At 34.0% G+C, this 26,529-nt stretch overlaps 1 protein-coding gene across 1 annotated transcript in view; it reads left to right on the top strand.

Moving 5' to 3' along the window:
* The window catches only part of Zip48C (Zinc/iron regulated transporter-related protein 48C), a 231,494-nt gene that overhangs the window by 167,150 nt on the left and 37,815 nt on the right, over positions 1 to 26,529 (top strand). The window contains exon 6 of the mRNA XM_089633448.1: positions 4,175 to 4,333. Within this exon, the coding sequence (XP_089489574.1) occupies positions 4,175 to 4,333 (159 nt within the window). The remainder of the gene's footprint in view (positions 1 to 4,174; positions 4,334 to 26,529) is intronic.

The following is a 26,529-nucleotide window of genomic DNA, read 5'->3' as shown; positions in this document are numbered from 1 at the left end:
CTGTGTAATTTATGTGCAGAAACTAGTTCATGTACTTGAAGCGGTGAGCCAGCACAGATGATTCTGAACCTGTGTAATTTATGTGCAGAAACTAATACATGTACTTCAAGCGGTGAGCCAGCACAGATGTTTCTGAACCTGTGTAATTTATGTGCAGAAACTAGTACATGTACTTGAAGCGGTGAGCCAGCACAGATGATTCTGAACCTGTGTAATTTACGTGCAGAAACTAGTACATGTACTTGAAGTGGTGAGCCAGCACAGATGATTCTGAACCTGTGTAATTTATGTGCAGAAACTAGTAAAAGTACTTTACATGGTAAACCAGCACAGATGATTCTGAACCTGTGTAATTTATGTGCAGAAACTAGTAAAAGTACTTTACATGGTAAACCAGCACAGATGATTCTGAACCTGTGTAATTTATGTGCAGAAACTAGTACATTTACTATACGGGGTGAGCCAGCACAGCTAATTGTGCTGAAAACTGTGTAATTTATGTGCAGATTCTCGTACATATACTTTCCACGGTGAGCTAACATAAATGATGCTGTTAATTTCTGTTCTATCGCGCGAAACTGTATCGCGACATGTATTTCAAGAACACACTTTTTAATGAAAGGAAACATGACATTCGCGTCAAAATACTACATGAAGCACTAGGAGAGCAGGAATGTTCTAACTTCTAGAGATAAAACACAGTGCAATTACAAATCCCGGGGAAATGTTGCACGGCCTGGGTAATCTATTCACAAGTGAACCATTATTCTAATTAGGTACATTTATTTTATTGCACTCCCAGCAGCGATAGATTTGATGTTTTTTTTCCGTGGTGTGTTTCTGCAGTTAGAGTATGAAGTAGGTACAGAGGACCTGTTGGGTTGTTTGTTGGTTGGTGTTCGCGTGCTGCGACCGTGCGAACTCAGCCGCGCGCTCCCTCCCAGAGTTCCCAAGACGCGAAACTCTCCAGTTCACAATGGAATTATCCGTATGGCGCATGGGAAAGTTGATCTGACACGATGCACGCGGCCAGGTTCACACAAGAGATGTCAGTATGATATGATGAGATACATGCCACTTTCAGATCTCCTCCCTTAGTCCCGGACTCTAGCGGGACTGGTGATGGAACGGAGGCAATGCCGGACGTCTTCCCACTCTCGAATCACTAGCGTACTACCCAGATCCATATGAGCTTTGGATGTAGAACAGTAAGGAGTCTAGTCTCATTTTTTACAGTTAACTTGAAGCCCCTTGAATCTTAATGGAAATGACGTTTCCCGAAGAAAATTTGCTGCTTCGATTTAGAAATCTATTCTTATTCCTTTAATTTATTTTATTTTTCTGTCTGTGTTTTCTAAGCTATAGTCAATTAAGCGGTTCTTTTCTGGGTTTTATTCACCTGCCCAATTTCCCAGTAAAAATTCAACCGAATTTAAAAAAAAATGTTAATCGCCTTTCACCAACTTTCGCATTATATTTTATCTTTAAAAAAAATCTATGTTCCGCTCAACACGCCTAAACCATCTAAGCGTCCCTTTCTTGATCTTTACTATTACGCTTACATCAGAGAGTTTGGTTTTTACCCATGGCTGTTTCCAACAGCATTTATCTCGGGAATGCTGAATATCTGCAGCCTTAGTTCCAGACGGGACGTCGCATTATTGTTGATGGCTTACAAGCTTCTGAATGGTTTACTATCAATTCCAGACATTCTGTCAAAAATAGGACTTTATGTCCCGGATAATTTCACGAGAGGCCGCCAACACAGGCTTTTAATTCTTCCCAGGTCCAGAACTAACTTACCAATGGTGATGCCCCTGGGAAGAGTCACTAGGTTAATTAACTCCCTTCCAGCTAACTTGGATATTTTCCATATGTCCTACAACGACTTTAAGCGCGAAATATTGTATTTGTTTTAACTGTATACTTATGTATATTTTTTTTCCATATTTTGTTTACCGCTTTTGCATATGTTTTAACTGTATACTTATGTATAAAATTTTCTTCCATAATTTGTTTACCGCTTTTGCAATGTATTGGTTTTTGTACTGTTTTTGCAAATAAATAAATAAATAAAATAAATCAGCTTTCTAAAGTTCAAAATAGTAATAAACTATGAAATGTATGAAACTTAGTTATGAGCCAAAAGTAATTAGTTATAAGTCTAAGTCACCAATGCATAAATTAAGTTGTTAAGCGCCCTTGAGGTGATTTTCTCACGAAAACGGCGCTATACATTTTTTTTTTTAATAATAAATGCTTCCGATTTTGTTGTCCGGGTTAAATCTTCCCCAAAGGAAAAACTAAACCCTTCCACTCACTTTTCTACAAATGATCAGCTAGTCAATCAACACTATGCAAGTGCATTTTATATGTAAAATAAATACAAAACAATACAAGAACAACAACACGTCAACTCACCAGAGATCAAATGGGAAAAAAATTCACCGACTCCAGATATTTTCATATCAGAGGGTTCGGTTCGGTAGAACTTCTAACTGGGCCTATAAATCCTACTGATCCCTCAACATAAATATTTAAAAAATCTTTCGTTATCCTACATGTATTCAAAATGACCGACTTTTGCATCTTTATATATAAATTTTTTGATAGATCTAATACGCCTTAAATGAGAGAGCTAGGTATAATGCCAGTAGCCGAAATAACGAATGGTAATATTTTTATAGTCTGAGAATGCCAAATTCTTTTAATTACATTTCCTAAATCTGTGTATTTTCTTATTTTTTCATTAACAGATTAATTGATTAATATTTCTATTAATATAAATATTATCGTTGATATAATCAAAAACAGATTTTTGATTTTCAATTTCCAATCATTATTACTATTATTTTTATTAAATGGACAATGTCGAATTGAAATATAATCTTTAATACACATTGGCAGTCCGCATGTATTTCTTGACACTAAAAATTGAGTTAAACTTTTGTTTATCTTGAATTATTAAGTTTATAGATCGTATATACGTTTTTTTTTCAATTTTAAAAGTTTGTTTAGTTTACCTCTATTCGTTATTTTGCATAACGAACGAAATTATTCAAAAAGTTTTTTTCACATTGACAGCTTATCCGACATCTTGGAGGCCGCCCTAAAAGTAGCGGATTTGTTTACAAACTGTCGGAATCAAATTCTGACCGTGCTCGCAAATATCGCTAACTGACAATAGATGATGGATTACGCTAATATCTTTATTTATTTAATTTTATTTATTTATTTCTATATAATATTTACAGTGTTCACATAATTATTTATATTTGTACATGATATATTTCAAACTTATAACTATAATATGTTGTGTGTAAGGTAGGTTTGAGAAGGTGAAACTGTATGTGAGTAATATTGTATGTTTCGTGAACACCTCACTAGGAGAACCTGTGCTGAGATGTTTACGTGGTTATGTATAGGTGTGACAAGTATTTATGTGTTGTAGAAGAAAGTTTTTAATTTTTATAATTTTTAATTTTAATTTTTGTGTTTTTTTGTTTTTGTTTTTGTTAATTGAATATTCATAAAATTTTAATGGTTTTTTTAAATTGAATATTCATAATAAATATGTAAAAAAAATATATATTAACATATATGTAAGTGCATATATTTGTATTGTAAGTGTGAGTATAGTTGGTAAAATCTCGAAAAACGTGTTTATTTATTATACACTTTTTATGGTTTAGTTATGTTTGGTTTGGAGTTATTATGTTTTGAAAAAATAAAATATCTTGATTGTTGATCCAGGCTGTGATATGTTTTTTGTGAATGTTTGCGGATGTATTTGCAGTAAGTAGTTGCTTCAGAGTAATGGACATACAATTAAACAGTTTAGTAGCGTAGTATTGAAAGTGTCTTTGTCCGTGTGTGGTGTGTGTTATCGGTATGTTTAGTGTTTTATTTGTTAAGGATCTGGTTTTTAACGAGGTTTTTGGTTGAATTGGAATATGGAGTTTGTGTTGGAGGAGGTGTAGTAAAGCAGATTTGGCATAAAGTTGTCTTATTGACAAGACTTCTAATGTTTTGTAAATTTCATATGACATATGACGTTATCAATCGTCCGTGCTAGATCTCCTGGCCCTTTAAGGTTCATTCAAAATACGTAGTTTTATGCGAATTTTTCTTCACATGGGGTAAGCAGTTGATTGATGATGGACGTTGTTGGCAGGTACGGGCAGCTGAGCGGCATGGTGGAGCCCGTGTTCGGCGTGCTGGGGGCGGTGGCTGTGGGGATAGCAACCCCCGTGCTGCCTTACGCGCTTTCCTTCGCGGCGGGCGCCATGATTTACGTGGTGGCTGATGACATCATCCCTGAAGCAAACACAGGGTGAGTTACCTACCCAATTTTCTTTACTTATGTATTTTCTCTCTAGTTTTAAAATAATGTTTTCTCTTTTCATTCTCACAATGGTCAGCAGGTACGATGACAAATGATGACAAGATGTCAAGATGTAACTACAGAACAAAACAACTATAAATCACTGAAAATAACAGAAATTCAAAATAATTGTTAAAGCTGACAACAATAATCAACAATAATCAATAATCAGTATTGTTAAATAAAATAAAAATTAGTTCACACGGAGAAAACGTTTCGATATATGACTCTGATGCTAATTTACTAAGAATCCGGTTTAAACGGGATTGCAGGCCCTTAACGAATGAATTTGATAGGTTTAAATTCGTAATAACATCGGAACACGTGTTCCGACATTTTTTTTATTTTTATTTTTTTTTTTTATTAAAAATTTTCTTTTGTTACATGCATAAAGAAATAATTACAAAAATCAAGTATTACAAAAACAAGTATTACATCAAGGTACTGTAAAAAATAAAAAAAGGTAGCTTTAAGATAAGAAAAATAAAATGATACATTGTAACAGTACATTGGTATTTTACTTAATGTTTATCAAGAAACAGCCTACAATCCCGTTTTTAACCAGATTACCAATAATTTGAAGATTTTCTTAATAAATTAGCATCCCAACATATCCAATTTTAAAAATAATGATTCCAAGGACGTGTTGTTTCGAAGAATTTGAACAATTCATCAAATTTCAACGTTAATTTTCGCGTTCTTTGAAAGTCTTATTCAAGGTTCTGATATGACATCATAATAGGCTAGTTGCTTGACAAAACAATAACAGAACTTGAGAAAATCTTTCACAGAACTGGAAAATCAACTTTGAAATTTGAAGAATTGTTCAAATTCTCCGAAACAACCGGTCCTTAACTTCGAAGCAAATCCGAGCTCTATATTTCATTGAACCGGAGTTACAGACAGACACAGAGACATATAACTGAAATTAGAATTTTTCTTAATTAATATTATTCAAATATCGGTATTGAATAATTAACCATATTATTTAAACGATATCGTAAAAAAAGGTTTTTAGCCGCGACCGTATTTTGAACCCCATTATTTTCAGTAGCTTGGTAACCCCGGTGTTTAATATTCTCTGTTAACCTTTTTTCCAATAGGTACCCTGTAAGTTTTGCCAATAGCTTGAGTAAATCGCCTACGTAATATGATATCTGACATTATTCGACTAAGAATTCACATGATGATGACTTGATGAAGCCTCATAGTCCAGAATCTTGATGAGTAAAACGTCTAATTGTAATATTTAATCATTGAAGACAACATTACTTATCCCACTATCAAAATTGCATTTAGGTTGGAATGAATCTTGCAATCATACGTAAAAAGATAACAGTCAATTAAAATATGCGTTAAGAAAATGAAGATAATGTTGGTAGTCCTTAGTCGAAACGTGATACAGTTAAATATGACTGAAGGGGCGAGTTAGTTCCGTGGTAGAGCAAAGCTGAGGAAAGAGAGCAAAGTCCCCGGCAAGGCTGAGGTCTTGGATTCAATTGTTAAATGCGACCGAATCTTTTTCTGATTTTTCTCTTTAATTTTTCGTTTGAAAGTCGCTAATATTGTCTTCAACGATTTAACTTTCTAAGTCCTGTTTTGTCCTCTACTTTCCCCTCAATATTCTTATTTCACTTAGTTATTGTATTTTAAATTTTATCATTTTACTTATGAAATCTCTTTTCAATTACTTCAATTATGTAAATGTTTGACTGATGTTTTATTTAGTTATAAAATTGACCATTTTATAACTAGTATACATACATCTATTGTAAAACTACTATAAAAAAATATTTTATTACCTACGTATTAGTATTTAGACTTCACAACATTGAGACATAACCCACGAAAATCTATAAGATTTTTGGCTTTCTCAACATTTAAATGGAATCCATTGAACATTTTGAAACGTTTACATAAATATGTTTTATGTGTCGCCGATAAATTTGTCTTAGGAAGCCTAAAATCGTTGCAGCTTCTCTAACACTTTTTTACATATAATCTGATAACATTTTATTTTTTAACTTGTAATATAGACCGAATGTTGCCACACACTTAGAATATTGAGTTGGTGTTGCATTGTTTTTATCATAGTATATCGGCTACAGCACAATTTACACCTCATACCCTGTTGTGAATTATTTTTATTCTTTTAACTTGTGTTTTATTGCTCAAAAAAATGACAAAAATTAGAAATGAATATCTTATCGAAATGGATGTGTTATGTGCATTTGAATGAATGGGGTTATAAATGCATTTTTCTACACAGCAAGGAAATTTTATACTTTTGTTTTTTCTTAAAAATATATACTGATATAGACCTTCATAATTGTTATTATTTTATTTTGTATAACTATTTTTTTCTTGAATACAATCCGTTAAAGACCAGTTGACGTCAATAATTAAAACAAATTAATAAAAATCCATGGTTCGTGATATTTTTTCAATGTTCAATATTTTTTAGTTTTTTTTAGTTCAATAGATCAGTTCGGTTGTTGATTAACGTGATTTAAGTAATATAATCTGATGTCTAAACGATTCGACATAATAATTATGTACCGTGTAAGAACGTCAGTTATTTATGATTAAATTAACGTAAATACGTAAAGTTCTCAGTCCACTTGATAACGGAATGCAAGCTTACATGCTGAATATTGAAGTACACAGTTAAAAAACCTGCGAGAGTTATATTGTTGTATCATTACTTAGTTTCTGAATCCTCACTATTTAGTATCAACTCCATTCGTGGTGATAGCGTAATACATAAGTAGCAACTCTGTATCTAAAGTTCCTCACTGGCCTGACCGCTTGTACTTGAATCTTGAAGTACACAGTTGCAAACCTGCAAGAGTCCTATTGTTGTATCCCTACTTAGTTCCTGACTAGAGTATTAACTCCATTCATGGCAAAAGTGTAATAGGTACATAAGTAGCAACTCTGTATCTAAAGTTCCTCACTGGCCTAGCCGCTTGTACTTGAATCTTGAAGTACACAGTCGCAAACCTGCAAGAGTCCTATTGTTGTGTCCCTACTTAGTTCCTGACTAGAGTATTAATTCCATTCATGGCAATAGCGTAATAGGTATATAAGTAGCAACTCTGTATATAAAGTTCGTTAATGAATTCTGTGACGTCACATTCAAGAATCATCGGATCCGTTAACCATAAAAAACGACAAATTTGAATGCTATTCCTTTTGGAAATCGCTCACAGTCCCATCAGTAACTGTTCGGTCGGCAGTACCGGACGAGCGATGCGGATGTGCCTGAGGAATGTGCCTACCTCGGAATGTGACCCACTTTTCCGTCGCTTTCTTCCCATAGCCAATGAATGTAGCTGAGATGGATGCGATTTTTTCTCCTTTTCTTTCGTTTCATTCTCTGTTTTTTCAACACTCCATTGTCGGTGAATGTGTAGATATGTTTTTTCCGTGTTTGAACAGTTAAATATAACACCTTTCCTTTGGATTATTGGCTTATGCCACAAATGTTAACCGCCGGCGGTTCAACAAACTCGCCTAGAACCTACATTTACTTAGGTTCAAGCTCTATTTAACCGTCGTTTTCAAACGGTGCTTTTATTCGTCGTGAGCAAAGAACAACAAAGAAAGCTTCCTTATGATCTGTCTTATTATCACGTCATATCTAAAGCATTCGTCTTTTATCCTTTGCCCAATCAAATACAAATTTGATTTACGCATGAACTTTGCTAAATTGGAATTAAAGCAACGAGACTGACCAATTCAAATAATGTTTGTTTTGTATTTTTTATTAATTCCGCACACAGAATATACTAATATCTAATTTTTCGAAGAAAACTTAAATATTAGTATATTCTGTAACTAACTGCTTTTCACTTTGTGATGGCATTATTTATTTTTTATTAAAACACAAATAACTTAGTTTACATCACTTTATTTCGATACAAAATTCTCAAAAAGTCGCAGCTTTCCATTCTATGCTTAATAGATTAATTTCGATTCCTTTGTCGGATCCTAATTATACCTCAGAATTAAATATCATAAAACAAATAGCATCTAATAACGGCTATCCTTATAAATTGATAGTTGAAATACTAAATAAAAAAATTAAACATAAACTCTTTAAACTTTATATTTATCCTATTTATAAAGATACAAACAAACAATGGCGTAGAATTCTATTTGTAGATAATGATACTTCCAAAATTATAAATAAAAACATCCCCTTTACTATTCAACCGGTGTTTTATACGGATAACAAATTAAAAAAATATATTCTTAATAATAAAGATATTGATAGTCAAACTAAAAAATCAGGTGTTTATAAACTCAACTGTAATGACTGTAATTCCTTTTATATAGGAAAAACTAATAGAAACTTTGAGATCAGAATTAAAGAACATCTTAGGGCTTTAAAGGGAACTGTGAATCAGAATTTGCGGATCATTTATTAAATAACGACCATACTTTCGATATTAATTCAGGTTTTAAAATACTACATTCTGGTTACAAGGTATCTCAAATCAATAATTTTGAAATCTTAGAAATAAGAAAACACGTGAATATGAAAGCAGATATTATTAATAAACAAAATTTTTTTATAAACCCCATTTTAAATATTTTCCCAATTACCCGGTCTTTCCCGTCTAATGACATTTTAATTCCTACTTTGAATAACCCTCCCCCACTCTTACCCCTCCCCGCTCCTTCTACCTCTTCTTTCTAGACCTAATTTTTAATTATAACTTTAGTATACTTGTGCTCCTGATGATGTGAACTTGGTTCACGAAACATGTTGAGATTTTGTATCGAAATAAAGTGATGTAAACTAAGTTATTTGTGTTTTAATAAAAAATACTAATATTTATATTATAATGATATTTTGAAAACATACGAGTGCGCTTTTGGAGAATTGTTCCGAGCTGCGGCCTACTGGGTGAAGATTACACTTCGAGCTAGCCAAACTACGATAAAATAAGGCACTGGAATAATAGAAAACTAATCAATCATCAAAAATTCTAATTGTGGTTGTATTTATGTGATTGTAACTCTTGTTCAATCAACTCGAATTTGGTTTGAATGTAAGTGTCTTTATCAGAATCGAACTTATTGTGTCAAGAATTGAGACAAGCGTTTTAAAATAATAAAATTACATGGGTATTTTAAAAATTGGAACTAAAGTGTCAAGAATGCAGACTATCCCGAGATTTTCCACGGGTCTTTGCTAGTATTTCACCACGTTTTTAAAGGGCAGGAGCCTAATTGGCTCGTATTTAACGGCAATTCTTCAACAATTCCACAATCTCGAACGAGTAAAATTCCTCCAAATGCACAATTGAAATATTCCAGTGTACCGTAAATAGTAAGACCTCAAAGCTGCCGATCAATATTGATAGAAGGTAAGGCTGATCTTATTTGAGAGCGGCATTCCTGCCGAGGAATGTGCGTGGCGGCCACGTGGTCACACATGGTGTTCCCCTCGCCGAACCAATACACAATTATAATTATTATTGTGCTGGTGGCAAGTAAAGTAAACTTTCTTCGGAATGCGCAGACAATCGCCGGAGCAAAGGCATTCCACGCATTCACGGGCCGCCGCTGTCGCTGCACAAAGCGGACTGGGTGTTTGGCTAAATCGTTGTTGGCTGGTGGACTAAATCCATTGACACGTGTACGTACGCCTGCAACTACAACTACTTCAACTACCGAATAAGGTCTTATTCGACATCAAATTAACAGTTAATTTATTAGTAGGTTGCATTTTGTCATTTAAAACACTCATGGACGCTAAAAGGTAGTGAAAGGAAACAGATATGTTTCCTCGAAATGTGGGCCTGGAGAAGAATCATCAGAATACCATCAACAGCCAGATGTACCAATTTATCCGTTCTTTAAAAGTTCGTCTGCCTACAACCTTACAACGTATCCCTAGATACTTTGGACGCCGTCTCTTGCCAAAGTAGTCACTTGATCCTGGAGAAGTTCATGGTCACTGGCAGAGTTTGTAACGGATATATGCCATCGAAATGTGGTCGTGGAGAATAATGGTCAGAATACCATCAACAGCCAGATGTACCAAGAGAAGAGTTCGTCTGACTACAACCCTACAAAGTATCCTATGACACTTTAGACACGTCTCTCAACAAAGTAAGCACTTGATAGTGGAGAAACTAACGTTCACTTGCCGAATTTGTAACGGATATGTATACCATCGAAATGTGGTCCCGGAGAAGCATGATCAGAAAACCATCGACAGCCAGATGTACAAATCACATTTTTTTTAACAGTATTTTGTTTTTAAAAAAGCCGAACACATTTTCTCCAGAGTTCTTCTTGTACCGCTAATGCAACTTATTGTCCACTGCGAGTTTCACAATCTATTTTCCTTACCTACTTAAATACGGCATATCTTCTTCATATCGGCTTCATCAATAGAATTACCTGACTTTAATAATATAATTACCCTAAAAACTCTTTACTGTTCGCTGGTTCGCACTAATCTGGAATATGCCTGCGTTATTTGATCTCCATTCTATCATGTTCACATTAATCATATCAAATCAGTACAGCTTTGCTTTTTAAGGAGAATTGCTATGAGGTTAGGGCTAGAAAGAGACGATTACTCATATGATGAACATGAAGTAAAATTAAGTCTTTCTTCTTTAAAAAAACATAGGAAGGACTTTGATTTCATCTGCATTTTCAAAATTATTAATGGTATGATTGACTACTTTGTTGCAACTCATCCCTTTCAATATCCCTTCCCATGGACTGATAATGATTTGCTTTTATTTATTTATTTATTTACGGACAAATAGTCCATTAACAACATATTAATTACACGAATAAGTTTTATAAACAGAGATGACAGTGAAAGGAGAGCATATATAAATGAGGAGCGAAGACAATAATAATGACAATAATAATATAAAAGTAAGAATGGGAGATAATAATAAGTCAAAGCATGAAGATGGTTCAAAGGGCATTAGAAATTAGACATTGCGTATTGACTGTCGAAAGTCATTTAGGCATATACCACAAAATTCAATGCTTTGACTTGACAGTGAGTTGACAAGTCTCGACATTCTGGACAAAGGAGAATGGTATCCATAATTGGTAGAATGTTGATTGACGAACAGCAATTCATTATTTCGGAGTCTACGGGAAGGGATGTTGAATTGGATAAGTTGCAACAAAGCAGGTGAGTCTGTAATACCATTGATAATCTTAAATATGCAAATCAGATCAGTGTCCCTTCTACGTTTCTCCAAAGAAGAAATGTTTAAAGTTTGTTCAACTTCATCATATGAGTACTCTCCTCTTTCAAGACCCAACCTCCAAGCGATTCCTCGTAGGAAGCGATGTTGTACGGATTCTATGTGACAAATGTGGACAGCATAGAAAGGAGACCAAATAACACTAGCGTATTCAAGGTGAGGGCGAACTAACGAGCAGTAAAGAGTTTTAAGTTTTTTCCTCAATCAACACTCAAATTATGGATACCATTCACAAATATCCAGAATGGCCAGACTTGTCAATTCATGTCAGGACCTAGAATTTTTAATTCATATGGCAGAAGTCGTGAACTCCGTCAAAATCTTTTTCCTGTCTTGACATGACATTATCTTTATTGGTTTTGTGCCCTATTTTTGTCATAACTGTAATTTTTTAACTATCCAATATTGTTACATTTCTCCTTGTTTCAATGTGTTATAATTGGACATGGTCCGTTAGTAAATATATAAATATTGGCTGTAAAATAAAACTGTCGGTGACGAAGATCGGGACTAGAAATGAATGTTCTCCAAGATAGCCTAGTTTTCAAACCATCCACGAATCAGTCTGAAGAAATGAAGGTGGTTCAAAGTCAGTAGTATAGAATCAAGGGAAGTAGCCATATTCCCTCAGGTAGAGAAATTTCAGATCATCGAAAATCTCGTTACTCATGTAGGACACAAAAAAAATTCGCAAAGGAGAAAACTGAGCATAAATATTTAACGAAGGCTTGAAATATAATATAATTTGGCTTACCGTTCTTTTACATTCTCTTATAACATTATCGTGTGTTTTTGAATTGGGTCATTTTCAGCCTTGGGCTGAACTAACCCTCCCCAAAGAAACACCTCTCTTCCCAAGAACAACCATTGTTAATCAAATTTGCGCAGAAGTTTGATGTGCGGTTGTGCAAAAACATGATTCTTTGGCAATGACAATGGTTCCGATAACAATTACCGGACATCTGGCGTTCTATGAATGTTCCTAAACTGGAAATGGCCAACAAAGGATACTTGAATCGAGCCTGGAAAAAACGTTGAAGGGTGTCAGATAAAGCTCAGCATCTTTTGAATTAATATTGTATCGCTTATAATCACTGATGACGATTTTTGATTGGAACGAATATTTTAACCAATTTAGGTGGCCGTTACATACGTCACTTTTTTATCATAAGTGGCTTATGTAAGTAACTTACGGCAAAATTACATAAGATAGTTTTAATTTTGCCCGCGCAAACTAAGCCTTCTCATAGCTTGTGAAATTAGTTTGATAAAACGAGATGAAAATTAATGTACGGAATTGTACATAAACGCTCCGATAAGAGATGCTTTTAGATTTAGTTTTTTTTCCCATAAAAACTAATATTTTTATTGTTTGAACTAAAATCTGATTGAGATAAGTAAGTACGTAATTATCTGTCGAAAACAAAATAATAAAGCACACTAGATGAAACTCAAATAAGCCCCATGAAAACGAATGAAAATGGAACGAATATTTTCTAATCCCAAAAATCGAATGTCATTTATTTTTCAGGTAGTAAAAAGCTTTCCGAAAATGAGCTTCCTTCTTTTTGATTAACTTTCCAATCCTTTCTAACCTCAGTGCTTCTATTTATAACATGACTTACATAATTCAAATTCTATGTCGGTTGCTGTCATTTGGATAAAATTCATTATTAGTCCTCCATTCTTAATTCTGCTGTTAACAGAACGAATGCCCCTGGAGATTTTTTTTTCTCATCCAACTTTTTTTCAACACTTTCTTTGGGCCCTTTCGGCATTATTGACAAAATTACATAAATTATTACAAATGGTACTCATTGTTAACACGAAGCCATCTTATCGGAATTAAACTTACAAGTGTATCGGTCGCTGTGAGTACTTACACAAATAACAACTTACGTGTGCATTAATTACGACATTAAGTTAGACGAATATGTGAACGCACTTGTGAGAACTTATCAATAAATTGCGTTATCAAACTAACAAGTGTATCGGTCGCTGTGATCACTTACATAAATAACTTAAACTTCCTAACAACTTACGTAAGCATTAATTACCATATTAAGTTGGACGAATATGTGAACGTACTTGCGAGAACTTATCAATAAATTGCGTAATTATTAAACCGGTGTCTAATCTTTTACAGTAATTTGAGTAGTTTGTACTGCGGATAAAAACTTCATTCTTGAGATTTTTTACAACACTTAACTAACACTTTTCGCAGAACCATAACAAGTTCTTCGCCTTCCACTGATTCATCCTTTAGGAATTTGTTTGCTTTTGTCACTGTCTGATTAAATTAATATAACACCTTTATGTATTCAAATCTGTATTAGTTTTCCTAGAAAAATGATTTCATTCATGTTCTATTCTCAGTTAATTATTAGATATACACGTATTATAATGTTTAACTGGCTTCATAGCAACGCTATTAGCATTCATTAGAATTACTCTTTTGCTTTTATTTCCCTTGATTGCCAATCTAAATCGTTATCTCGGTGAGATATATTATAATTAATAATAATATAAATATTTCAACAATGTCGCAAATAATTACACATTTTCCTCCATGATAATAATGTATTTTTTTCCTCCGTGTGTCTGATTATAAGTGTCGCAATATTCACTAAACAGTAAAAAATTAATTTTTTTCAACGAAGAGTTATTCATTCTTAAAAATTATGAATTGTTACGCACGTATAAGATGAATGGACAGTTTTATCAGCAGCAAAAACACTGCAGATCTCGCTGTATCCTGTTACTAAAATTTATCTATGGTGCAAAATCCACTTGTGTGATTCACCATTGTTTCTGGAATTATGTTTTATTTGTGATTAGGATTACTAATTAGCAACTTTGCTGCATTATCGCGCTTTGTCTTATTCACTTCGTGTTTTTTTTTAAATTGAAATTATTTAGCAATAATTATAAAGCAATTAAACACTAAATTGTGCGAAAATATACATTTAATGAAACGAAGACATCAGAATTAAATTCTATCCACAAAATGTTTGTGAGTAGGATTTGCCATATATTCTTATTTAAATCAAATAGGTGCGAATATATGGATTAATTAAACGAATGACTGTATGAGAATTATAGTGATGAAAAATAGATAATTATACGAAAATATAGGAAATGATGAAAGAGTTTTACAGGGTTTTCCAATAAGAGGTGTTATTTTGATATTCAATCGTAAAAGATCAATGGTTCCGTTGCTTGTGTGGCACGTAGTGCCGTCTTGTTGAAAGTAAACGTTGTCCAAATCAATACCATCAAATTCCGGCCATAAAAAATCATTAATCATCTCTCGATAGCGCAATCCATTCACCGTAACTGTTGCTCCAGCCTCATTTTCGAAAAAGTAAGGTCCAATGACTCCGCCGGACCATAAACCGCACCAAACAGTCACACGTTGAGGATAGAGAGGCTTTTCAACAATAACTATTGGGTTTTCCGAGCCCCAGATGCGACAATTTTGCTTGTTGACGAAGCCACCGAGGTGGAAATGGGCCTCATCACTCAAGATGATTTGCATTTGATTCACTCAAGTGAATTTTAATAATTTCAATGCGTTGTTGAAGCGTGTATCGTTCTATTTTTATTAATGGCGTAGTTTCTACTTGTCAAATGTCAAAAAATGACAGTTTCAAATGTAACATCTACCGAAATAGCGGGCTATTCAAAATAACACCTCTTATTGGAAAACCCTATATAAACTATATTTGTAAAGGAAGAATTTCTGAAAATCTAAATAAAATCATGTAGGTATTAAAATGTTAAAAAAAAAACAAAAAAACTCCAAAAATATTGAAAAAATGATTTTTTTCGAAATACTTATTTTATTATTTAAAAAAAAAACAAATCATTAATAAGTTTGTAGAAAACGCTATAAAGGCCTTAAAAAATAACGAATGTGGTCATCAACTAGATTATCTTACATTCCCTTATGTTCGCTAGACGCCCCTTAAACTTTAAACAATTTATTTACTTCTATACTATGTTTTAAACTGCAAAATAATTTATGACTATAAATTAATTGAATTTCTAAGAAAAAATTAAAACCTGCAGCACAAAACACACACATGAGGCGAGGAAAAGAAAATTATTCAGACTCCCCTTCAGTAAAACAAAAAACCGTGCCAAAAGTCCTTTATGCTGATATTTGGCGAATTTCCAAAGTAAATAAAATTAATTATTGAAGACAATATTACCGATTCCTAAACGAAAATCTTAAACAGAAAAATCCGAAGAAGATACGGTCTCATCTAGGACTCGAACCCAGGACCCTTTCATTAAGATTTTTTTTCTGATTATTCTGTTTCATATTTTCGTTTAGGAATCGCTAATATTGTCTTAAATAATTAAATATTACAATTTGAGGTTTTACTCACTAAGTTATCTAAAAAAAAAAATCATCCTAGACTTGCAGAAAATTCTATAGATGTCGCACATTAAAACAAAAATAAGATATGTTTATCTAAAGACACTGTCTAGATTGCATTTAGTTCGGGTTGAATCTTGCGATCAAACATAAAATAAAAATATGCGGTGAGAAAAATGAAGGCAATTTCGGTAGTTCTCATTCGAAGTATGATACAGTTGAATATGACCGAAGGAGATAGGGTCCCATTAGCTCAGTTGGTAGAGCGGTGCCCCGGTAAGGCAAGGGTCCTGTGTTCGAGTCCTAGATGTGACCGTACCTTTTTCTGATTTTTCTGTTTCAAATTTTCGTTTAGGAATCGCTATTATTTGTCTTCAATAATTAAATATTACAATTTGGGGTTTTACTTGGAGTTATTCCAAAAAATAAACTAATTTAAACTTAAATTGCGTAAATATGTGATTGATTCAAAAAAAATAAATGTTTATAATGAAGGACATGGGTAACTAGGTAAGTATTTAAAAACCACAAATATATATAAAAAAATATTTATTCTATAATTAAAATGACATTGCGTTAGTTTGACAGAGGCTTTGGATGGTGAAACAGCTGTCACCATGATAATAAATATACTTGTACCTAGCGGAACTGACATTTACATGTTTTCAATAATTTCGCTGTTCCTATATTATAGCCACGAGAAACTAATTTTGTTATTAATTAAATATATGTATTTTTGTGCAGGTAATACCGGTTTAGCGTTTTGCGAGGTAGACGCGCAAAGGGGAAATGATTCGATGATGATGATGATGATGGGATATTCATACAAAAAGTGTTTTGATAACTGATCTAAAAGTGATTATAATACTTTTCAACTCACCATAGATTATTTCAGAATGCAGATTATTTACAGGAATTTTTTAATACTAGCGCAGACGCTTGAAAATCACGGGATATTATTGTAATTGTAGGATTTGTGTTGCTGAAAGTTTATGTAAAGAACACCGCAGAATGATAAAGGAAAAATATCCATGGAACAATATTTGCAGTAGCAACTCTTTAATTACAATTTTTTTCTGAATTCTTTACACATCAGTTCCTATTTTGAAAATGACGCTCAAAATAATTTTCTGTTTAAATATTATATTATAGGCGGATAGTACTTTATCACTTGTCAATGACAATTCAAATAATTTTCTTTAAAAATATATGGGTAGGTATTTAATCGCTTATCTGAATTTTTCATTGACCACCTACGTTTCCCAATGGTATTGTCCAAATATCAAAGATTATATCCACCATAATTTTTTGTGGTTATTTCTAAGAAACTGCACAAAAGTAGGTACAAGAAGGCTATAATATCATATATTCTCAATCAATATTAATTTAACTTAAGTCTATTATATTTAATTGTACCTGTTTTTCCTACTTTTATATCCTTCTCGAGCTTGTATTAATTTTATACTTTTTCTCGTCATTTTACAGTCAATGAACATTTTTTCAAATTATTTTTAGTATTTTCTTATACTTGTCTACTTATATGGCTCACATGGCGAGCTTTTCCATCTGACTTCTGAATTCCAAACACTGCAATCGGTTCATTTAGCTAGGGCTAGGGGAATCAACATCTCGAATCAGATAAGATTCTGTACAAAGTTATGTGTTTATTTCAAGAATTTTGGTCCTCCAGACCAGAAGTGATTCTGCCAAAGTCAAGACTAAGGTGTGATTGTGATCTGTACCCTTTAACAGTAATAAAATGTTCATTTATATAAATCCTTCTATTATATAAATTCACCGGACATGAACCCTAGACCGAATGCTGTATAGATGAGATCCCTGAGGTGTGTATGTGTGGTAAAATCTTGTATGATCGTTTGAGAAATGTGGAGATCCGCAAAGAGTGCAAGCGTAATTAGTCAGATCAAGAAAGGGACGCTGAGTTGGTTTGGGCATGTAGAGCCAATGAACGAAGAAAGGAGTGTAAGGAGAGTATATAATGCAAATGTGAATGGTAGTAAAAGTCGGGGACGCCCGAGGAAGACATGGCACGATCAAGTGAATCAGATACTCGAGTCGGGCCATGTCGAGAGTCAGAATAATAGAAGAGTATGTATGAGACGATGTATGAATGTGAATGAGGCAAGGAGTGTGTGCCAAGACCGAGTTGTTTGGCGGTCCGTCCTCTCTGCCTACCCCTGCGGGGAACCGGCGTGATGGTTAGTTAGTTATTTTATAGTTTGGTATTAGTTGGATACTAGCACGGTACTAGTTTTGTATTAGCGGTACTGGTTAGATTTTAGTTAAAAGCCGTGTCGGGTCGGTCGCGTTTGTCGCCCCGCAACAAAGCCGCCGTCGAGATGCCGGAAGGTCATAAAGCCGATGATATTACTCTTCGCGGAAAAGCCACGGTGTCGGGCGGCCGCGGCGAGTCGATGCGAAAGATAATTTAAAAGCGCCTAGCGATTCGTGTTGCAGCTAAACCTGGGCGCTTTCCCCCTAGCCGCTAACTGCGGATCACCTATACCTGCAGAGCTTTGGACGTTCACTAACTTTGTAGATATAACTACTAAACATCCCGAACACAGTTTCATAAATTGATTTTTCTTGTTTCTGATAAACTAAAATTAATAAAAAAAAACTATAATACAGATAGAAGAAGGCTATCTACAGGCACAGCTTGTAATATCTTTGCGGAACTGCACTTTTTTTTGCACAATTTCTGCATCCTCGATTTCGGAATGGCGGCTGAAGGAAGCGAAAAGGAAATAGGAACAAAGAAGTTTAGGCGTAATTTATTGTTCTTCGTAATTTGCATGCATAAACTCCTTCGTAAAGGAGTCCCAACTACTCCAAGCATCTGGAACCAGTGAGATTATGGCATCCCCGATTAGGGTATGTTGTGAGACTAAATGTAGCAGGGAGAGGAAAGAGATGGGGAAGAGGAAGGTGTGTTTAATTACCTGTCTATTGAAATATAGTCACCAAGCACGGCTTGTATCATTTCTAGCAACGTTTCGATTCTGGATGGTGGTCTTTCACCAGGGCGATACTGAAAGTATCTACCGCTCTGGAACGTTCCGAAAATATACTTAGTGTTATTTTAAGTGAATAAATAACACACATGAACCAAATTAAATTTACTTGCGCCAGGATTTGAACGCGCCACCTCCGGGTTCGTAGCCAATGATCGTAACTACTCAAGCACGGAGGCCATCGGGGTATTATTATGATTAACTTGTATTATATAATATTGTGTTTTGAATAAGAATTGCATGCATATACGTCACGTGATATCTGTCGCAACTTGTTTTTGCATTGTCACTCTTGTAATTCTGCATTCTTGGTCCAATTGTGTTTCCCATAGAATATGAATCACGCGCGATGACTTCTGATAACGTCGAATATTGATCATATGATCAGTAATACCCGGATGCATATGGTCACTCCTAGTCAGCTTCGGAGAAAGAACTGCATGGTGATCGACGGAGATATCTTGCTGCATAACGTTGTCCGCAGAGATCAGATATTAAATCTATTAAAGTTCTGTCTGATATGGAATTCGCAAGGACACGTTTTCTTTATGTTTTGGTCAAACCACCGAATCGCTAAACGACACTAGGTATAAACGGTGTCCGGAAATTAGGATTCATTTTATAGTATACATTTTTTTATTTCGTTTTCTAGTAAATCGAGTTCGAAGTTTTAGAGTCTAATTGGGAAAAAAATCAGTCGCTAGATATCAGCGGTTCATTGTCTTTTAATTAGCGTCGTAGCGCAAGGAGAAAACTAACTGATTAAAAATATTGCAAATTTATTAAGAATCTCTTCAAATTATTCATAATCCGAAAGCAGATCATCAACAAATGAATTGATAGGTATCCTGATAAACTTTTAGTAAAATATTGGTATTTTTGTCACGATGTCAGAACACGTGTCCATAAAAATCACATTTTTCACAATTCATCATTATACATTATTAAGACAAACGCAGGTGCATAGACATGGACACGTGTTCCTATATTATCACGAGTTTACTAAAAGTTTTTTAGAAAGCGGCCTGCAGTCCCTGTTTTAACCGGATTACCAATAATTTGAAGAGATTTTTAATATTTTTGTTGTTTGTTTTTGGGGTGTTATGCCGTGTTGCGCTAACTCCTTCTTTAGCCGACGTTTCGGACAGCGTTGCAGTGTCCATCATCAGGGCAGATCCGGTAGATGTGTAATTGTTGGTTGTCGAGTTTGTGCTTATTTACTTGGAAGCGATACCGTGCCGTAAATTCACCAGATTCTCGCTTGTACTACGAGTTTCTGGACATCGTGTACGAAGTTGACCATTTATTTAAAATTATTAACAATGGATGCATTTGGGTCCTGTTCATGTTAGTTCATCCAAATCAAAAGTAACTCTGTCCTCGTTCATTTTCTATGAGCTCTGTTCTCTCTATGAGCTCAAGTGATAAAGAAACCCGTCACTTTCCTATCCACTATTCAACAGCTTTTTCACTTACTATCTAAAATTATATATCTACCTAAGGGTGTCCTAACGAACTCGTCAAGAACTTTTCAAGAAAAGTCTTCAAACGCTTTATGCTCCGTTCTTTGCTTGGAGTTATTGAAATTAATAAGTCTATTAATAATGTTTTTATCTTTCATTCAAAACTTTAAAACGTCAATATCTCAATATGTCTTATTTTATGTAAATACCGCACTGCGGTCCCAAGTCAGTGGAGTTATAGCATCCCGAATTGGGATTAATTTTCAAGTTCTGTCATTATATCATTTTGGGCAAGTTGTTTCAGTTAACTAAAATAATAACAGCGCTTGAATAGAACATGCACAGAACTTGAAATTTGATGAATTGTTCAAATTATGTGGATCAACTCGTGAAAACGATCAGAACGATTAATGGAAATTGAAGAATCCTTGTATCGTGATATAACAGCTCCCGCAGACCAGACACTTTAGAAGCGGCGACATGCGACAGTTTCGTTGCAACAGTTGCGGGCAAAAATCCATTACGGCATATTGAGGTGTGTACATGAGCGACGCGACACTAGGGAAACTTTTTGAATTAGTATGAATTTCTGAATAGTTTCTCTTGTCTCTCTTTCAATTTCCTCCAATGTACGAGGTCGAGAAACATAATAAATTAGTTGAGGCACGATACAATGTTTTATTTATTGAGAATGAAACTGAAAACAACAATAAAAAAATATTTATGACATTGTTTGCTTCGACTTCAATTTAAAAGCATTTTGAATTATTTCGCGATGTTGTGAAATATGGTCCAGGATGAGTGATCATTATCTTCTCCGGCGATTCGTGGAAGCTGATACTTAACTTCTTATGAATCAAATACCAGGTGATTAAAATTCCCGAGTGACATTTCCGTTTTAGAATATAAAACTTGTCAGGGGGGTATGACTACCATCTATATTATTTGTTCAAAGAATTTCCATATTGACTAATTCATATAGCGGGGTGACTACCGCTGTTAATTAGCATAATCACGTGTACCTACTGGGACATTATTATTATTATATTATCATAAATTATAATTATATTATCGCAGACCTGTGAAAAAATGTGTCATATTATACATACTTATGTAGGATTTGTGAAGATGAAAATATTTACCTTAAGGCGATGCACTACGTCGTGTAATATTATAAATTGAGCCGCTATCAATAACAACCCTTACGTAGATGGTGATAAGGTTTAAATTCCCGCTTAATACCATCCGCCTGTTTTGATTTATGAAAGAAAAAAACATGGCCAAAAAGTGCCTTTTATTTTATTTTGTGGATGTTCAGGCATAAATATTTATTTTTTTTCCGATCATTTTATAAATAACTTAATTTTTCACATTATACAATAGAATCATAACCAAAAATGGGTACGTAAGTAGGAGATTTTGAACTTTAAAGCAGTTTTCATAGGCTTTATACATTATTTTTTTCTGGGCTTATAAAAAGACTTATCTAAAAAACACTCGATTATTTCAAAGGTCAAGATGTATTCTACTCGCAGTATTTAATTAAAGCATCTGAAACATTTCTAGGGGACCAAATTTTCAAACCAAAAACACACGATTTTGCATTACTACGAATGGCATCGCCTTAAAAAGATTCTATGCGTTTGAAAACAAATATCTATTGTAAATTTTCTTTATAATATTATATTTTTTTTTACGAATTAGAGACACGTTTTTCAAATCTATCTTTCGAACCTTTAGTAAAACGCAAATCCGTGAAAAATGATCTGTTTTTTTTTATGTGAATACTGCACAACAGTCCCAACTGCTCCCAACCGTCTGGAGCCAGTGAAATTATCTTGAGAGTATCTTGTAAGTCTCAACGTGATGGGAAGAGGAAGGAGTTGGGGAAGAAGGAGGGGAAATACGGGGCTCTTCAGAACTGGTTATCAAACACGCCAATTAAAGCTAAGTTTCAATTCCGAATGTTGGTCTTACACCAGGGCGATACTGATAGTATCTTCCACTCTGGAACGTTCCGCAAATATAAAATATATATTTTTTAATGAATAAATAACAATTAAATTCTAAATCACAAATTAAACAATTAACATTTACTTGTGCACGCCGGGATTTGAACCCGCGACCTTCGGATTGCTAGTCGAGATCCAATTATATAACCTTAAAAAAAATTACAAATCAATGTACAATATAAACCATAATATGCATTTATAGTTGTAATTTGCAAACTTTCTTAAATAAAGATAAATATACCTCTTGATCACGATTATATTGATCTTAAGAAATCTCTACAAAAGAAACACATTTATTTCATATGAAGAAAATTCAAATAACGATAAACCGGAGTCAAAAACAAACGTCGATTTTCAATAATTTATAAATTTTATTGTACGTACATGGTTTTCCAATAACAGGTGTTATTTTTATATTCAATCGTAAAAGATCAATGGTTTCGTTGCTTGTGTGGCACGTAGCGCCGTCTTGTTGAAAGTTAACGTTGTCCAGATCAATACCATCCAATTCCGACCATAAAAAATCATTAATCATCTCTCGATAGCGCAATCCATTCACCGTAACTGTTGCTCCAGCCTCATTTTCGAAAAAGTAAGGTTCAATGACTCCGCCGGACCATAAACCGCACCAAACAGTCACAAGTTGAGGATAGAGAGACTTTTCAACAATAAACTTTGGGTTTTCCGAGCCCCAGATGCGACAATTTTGCTTGTTGACAAAGCCACCGAGGTGGAAATGGACCTCATCACTCAAGATGATTTGCATTGGATTCACTCAAGTGAATTTTAATAATTTCAATGCGTTGTTGAAGCGTGTATCGTTCCATTTTTATTAATGGCGTAGTTTCTACTTGTCAAATGTCAAAAAATGACAGCTTCAAAAGTAACATCTACCGAAATAGCGGGCTTTTCAAAATAACACCTCTTATTGGAAAACCCTGTAGTTATTTATACGATTAAATCACTTTTGAAACATTCGACATTCACAGATCATTAGGGAATCAGTAGGGAAATTGCCAGCTATTATGACGTCAAATTGGTTTGAAACCATTTGAATATCTTTACACCTCAAATCATACCCGTTTTCGTGACTCAAAAAAAGTATTGTATTATATTATGTTGTATTAATGTAGACATTAAAAAAGTATAATACATTTTATATAGTTGAGTGGATTTCCTGATTCCTATTCTGTTGCGCATACTGTGCGGTGTGTATTACAATACAATGGTCGCCTTGTTCTCCGAATTGATCGCTGGACCCGGCAGGACTATTCAAATTCCATACTGATTATACATAAGTTATTAGTTGTTATATAAATTAGTGTGACCTTGCCGCCTGTTGCTTCGTTAATGCACTGTTCTCTCGGAAATGCTCCTTATTAATGACCAATAGCGACTATAATTTGGACCGACCGATGACTGGAAGCTTTGGCAAGCTTTTCCACTTACATTTTTCCATGTATGCTCTCAAAAGACTGCGGCAAAAAAGACGTTTTTCCTTGGAACTCAGATGTGTAAGCGAAAGTAATGTGTTTTTTGGCACATGTAGAGGAAATGACGGTATGACTAACTGTATCTAGGTATAGGTATCCTGGCCATAGCCGAATGATAAATGTGTTTTTTTTTTTTGTTTGTGAAAAATTAGTTTTTTTTGTATTTTTTTTCTAATTTTAGTAAGAAATCAAATAAATAAGTAAGAAAAAATGGTATAGTAAATACTTCCATTTTCAGAATTTTTCTCTGTTTTAAATATTGGTTCGTAATAAAAAAATATGATTTTACAGGAAAGCATTTTTCAGTGTAATATTTGTTGTATGATAAACTTACAAACCTACGGTTTTTTCTTTTACTTAAGATAAAATAATGTTATGTGTTCGTGACATTATTATATTGATTGGAAAGCGGTGATTTCTTACAAAATCGGCGCCATTTGAATTATCTTTTCTTTACAATAAAAGATATAAATTTGTTTTAGACCACTTTAATTTTAATTGTACTCTACCGGTTTCGGAACTAAAAAATTACTAGTTTTAATATTCTCTTGATGAAGGAAGGGTGCTTCCGTAACCGGTAGAGTACAATTAAAATTAAAGTGGTCTAAAACAAATTTATATCTTTTATTGTAAATTATGACGAGCCACAAAGTAAATGCTTATTACAAATATGTATCTTTTCTTTATTTCTAAAGTTAAATATAAAATAAATATATGTGTAATAAAAAAAATCCCGTCAAAGGCGCTTTACAATATTGGAATACAGCTTAGAACTCATGAGGGTTAATTAAATATATAATTAATAACTGTTTCTACATAGATATGTTATCTGAACTTGATTGAAATCATTAGATACCAATGATCTGGACTTTGTGTAATAAAATACAGAATTGATTTTGCCCCCCAATTCAAGGTTATGGAGATGAACAAAGCACTTTGTGAGGCCTTCATTCGGCAGTGGATCGAGTGTGCATATTATAAAATCAAACATAAGAAAAACTTTGTGTTTACAGGAGAAAAGGGTTGGAAAGAAAGTGATTGCGTATTGTAGTAAGACTTATGTATCTCTTGTAGTTCAATTGAAACCTTGTCACCTCGATTCACAAGAATACGCGTAAAAAAGAAGCTGCAAGTGGCGGATGGAGCAATCCTGATTGGTCTGCTGGGAAGAGGTGTCGCAATGAAATGCAACGGAGCCGGGGTTCTTAACCATACTAAACTTTAAAATTAACAAGAAGTTGCAAGCGGCGGATGGTGCAATGAGGATTGGTCTGCTGGGAGGATGTGTCGCAATGAAATGCAGCGGAGCCGGGTTTCTTAACCATACTAAACCTCAAATAATATAATTAATTGCAAGGAAGCATTACTCTATCTTTAAAAGTTTTTATTTTTATTAATTTAAATTAAATAAAAAGTAAGGTGGTTATTCAATCAACACATGGATAAGGTATGCAAGAATTGAAAGAGGTTGGATTGGGCGCAAATTTGAGTAATCTGAAATTATGTTGCCCGTTGTATGCTGATTGTTAACAGTATGGAAGATCTACAGTTTCTCGTGTCTAGGATGAACGAAGTATGTATGAAGAATGAGTTAATGATAAATGTATGTACCTAAGTATAATACATTGTAATGGTGTTTGAAAGAGAGAGTACGAAAATAGTGAACAATATAGTTGTGAATGATTTTGTGTATTTAGGATGCTATTGAAATGAGATCCCTGAGGCGTATGTGTGGTAAAACCATCTACGATCGTGCGAAAAATGTGGAGATCCGCAAAAAGTGGAAGGCTGATGTAAGCGTAATGAGTAAAATTAAGAAAGGGACGAATGGTAGCAGAAGTCGGGGACGCCCGAGGAAGACATGTCACGATCAAGTGAATCAGATACTTGAGTCGGGCCATGATAAGAGTCAGAATAATATGTATGAGACGATATATGAATGTGAATGTTTCGACTTAATAGTATTCACATCATTACAAAACAATTAAGACAAACCAAGGGATGAATTTAAAGGAAAACTTTGTTCCCTCTCTTTTTTTTTACATTTATTAAAATTCAAGTTAAAAATGATTTTCTGAGTAAATTATTTTTACCTAAAATTTTATAAATTAATCACTTTCATCAAGCAAATAAAAATGATTAGGTATATATAATAAATCTCCAAGTTAAAGGGCATTTATTATTCCTGCTAATTTTATCAGAACTCGGACCCCGGTCATACGTTTGATGCTTCTTTACTCGAAATCGGTAAAAAGAAAGAGAATTTCATCTTCTCGATTTTAATGTAACATACCGGCCGCTGTAAGTTACCTTTTATATTATAATACATCTTCTGACTAATTAGATAATTAAGGGGGTAGCCATATTGTCGGGGCATTAGAGCAATCCGTGGAAAACTCTGTGACGGTCCCAAGTACCGACGTAATGTTCTGCAACGGTCTCTGTATCGCATTTGAACCTCGTACCAGTTGAATTACGTATTTCTAAATGTCTACACTTTAT

The sequence above is a fragment of the Hesperophylax consimilis genome, chromosome 7 (assembly GCF_061612785.1).
Source record: "Hesperophylax consimilis isolate HC1 chromosome 7, BYU_Hcon_1.0, whole genome shotgun sequence".
Classification (NCBI taxonomy): Eukaryota; Metazoa; Arthropoda; class Insecta; order Trichoptera; family Limnephilidae; genus Hesperophylax; species Hesperophylax consimilis.
The sequence above is the reverse complement of the archived record's forward strand: the minus strand, read 5'-3'. Positions and strand labels throughout refer to the sequence as shown.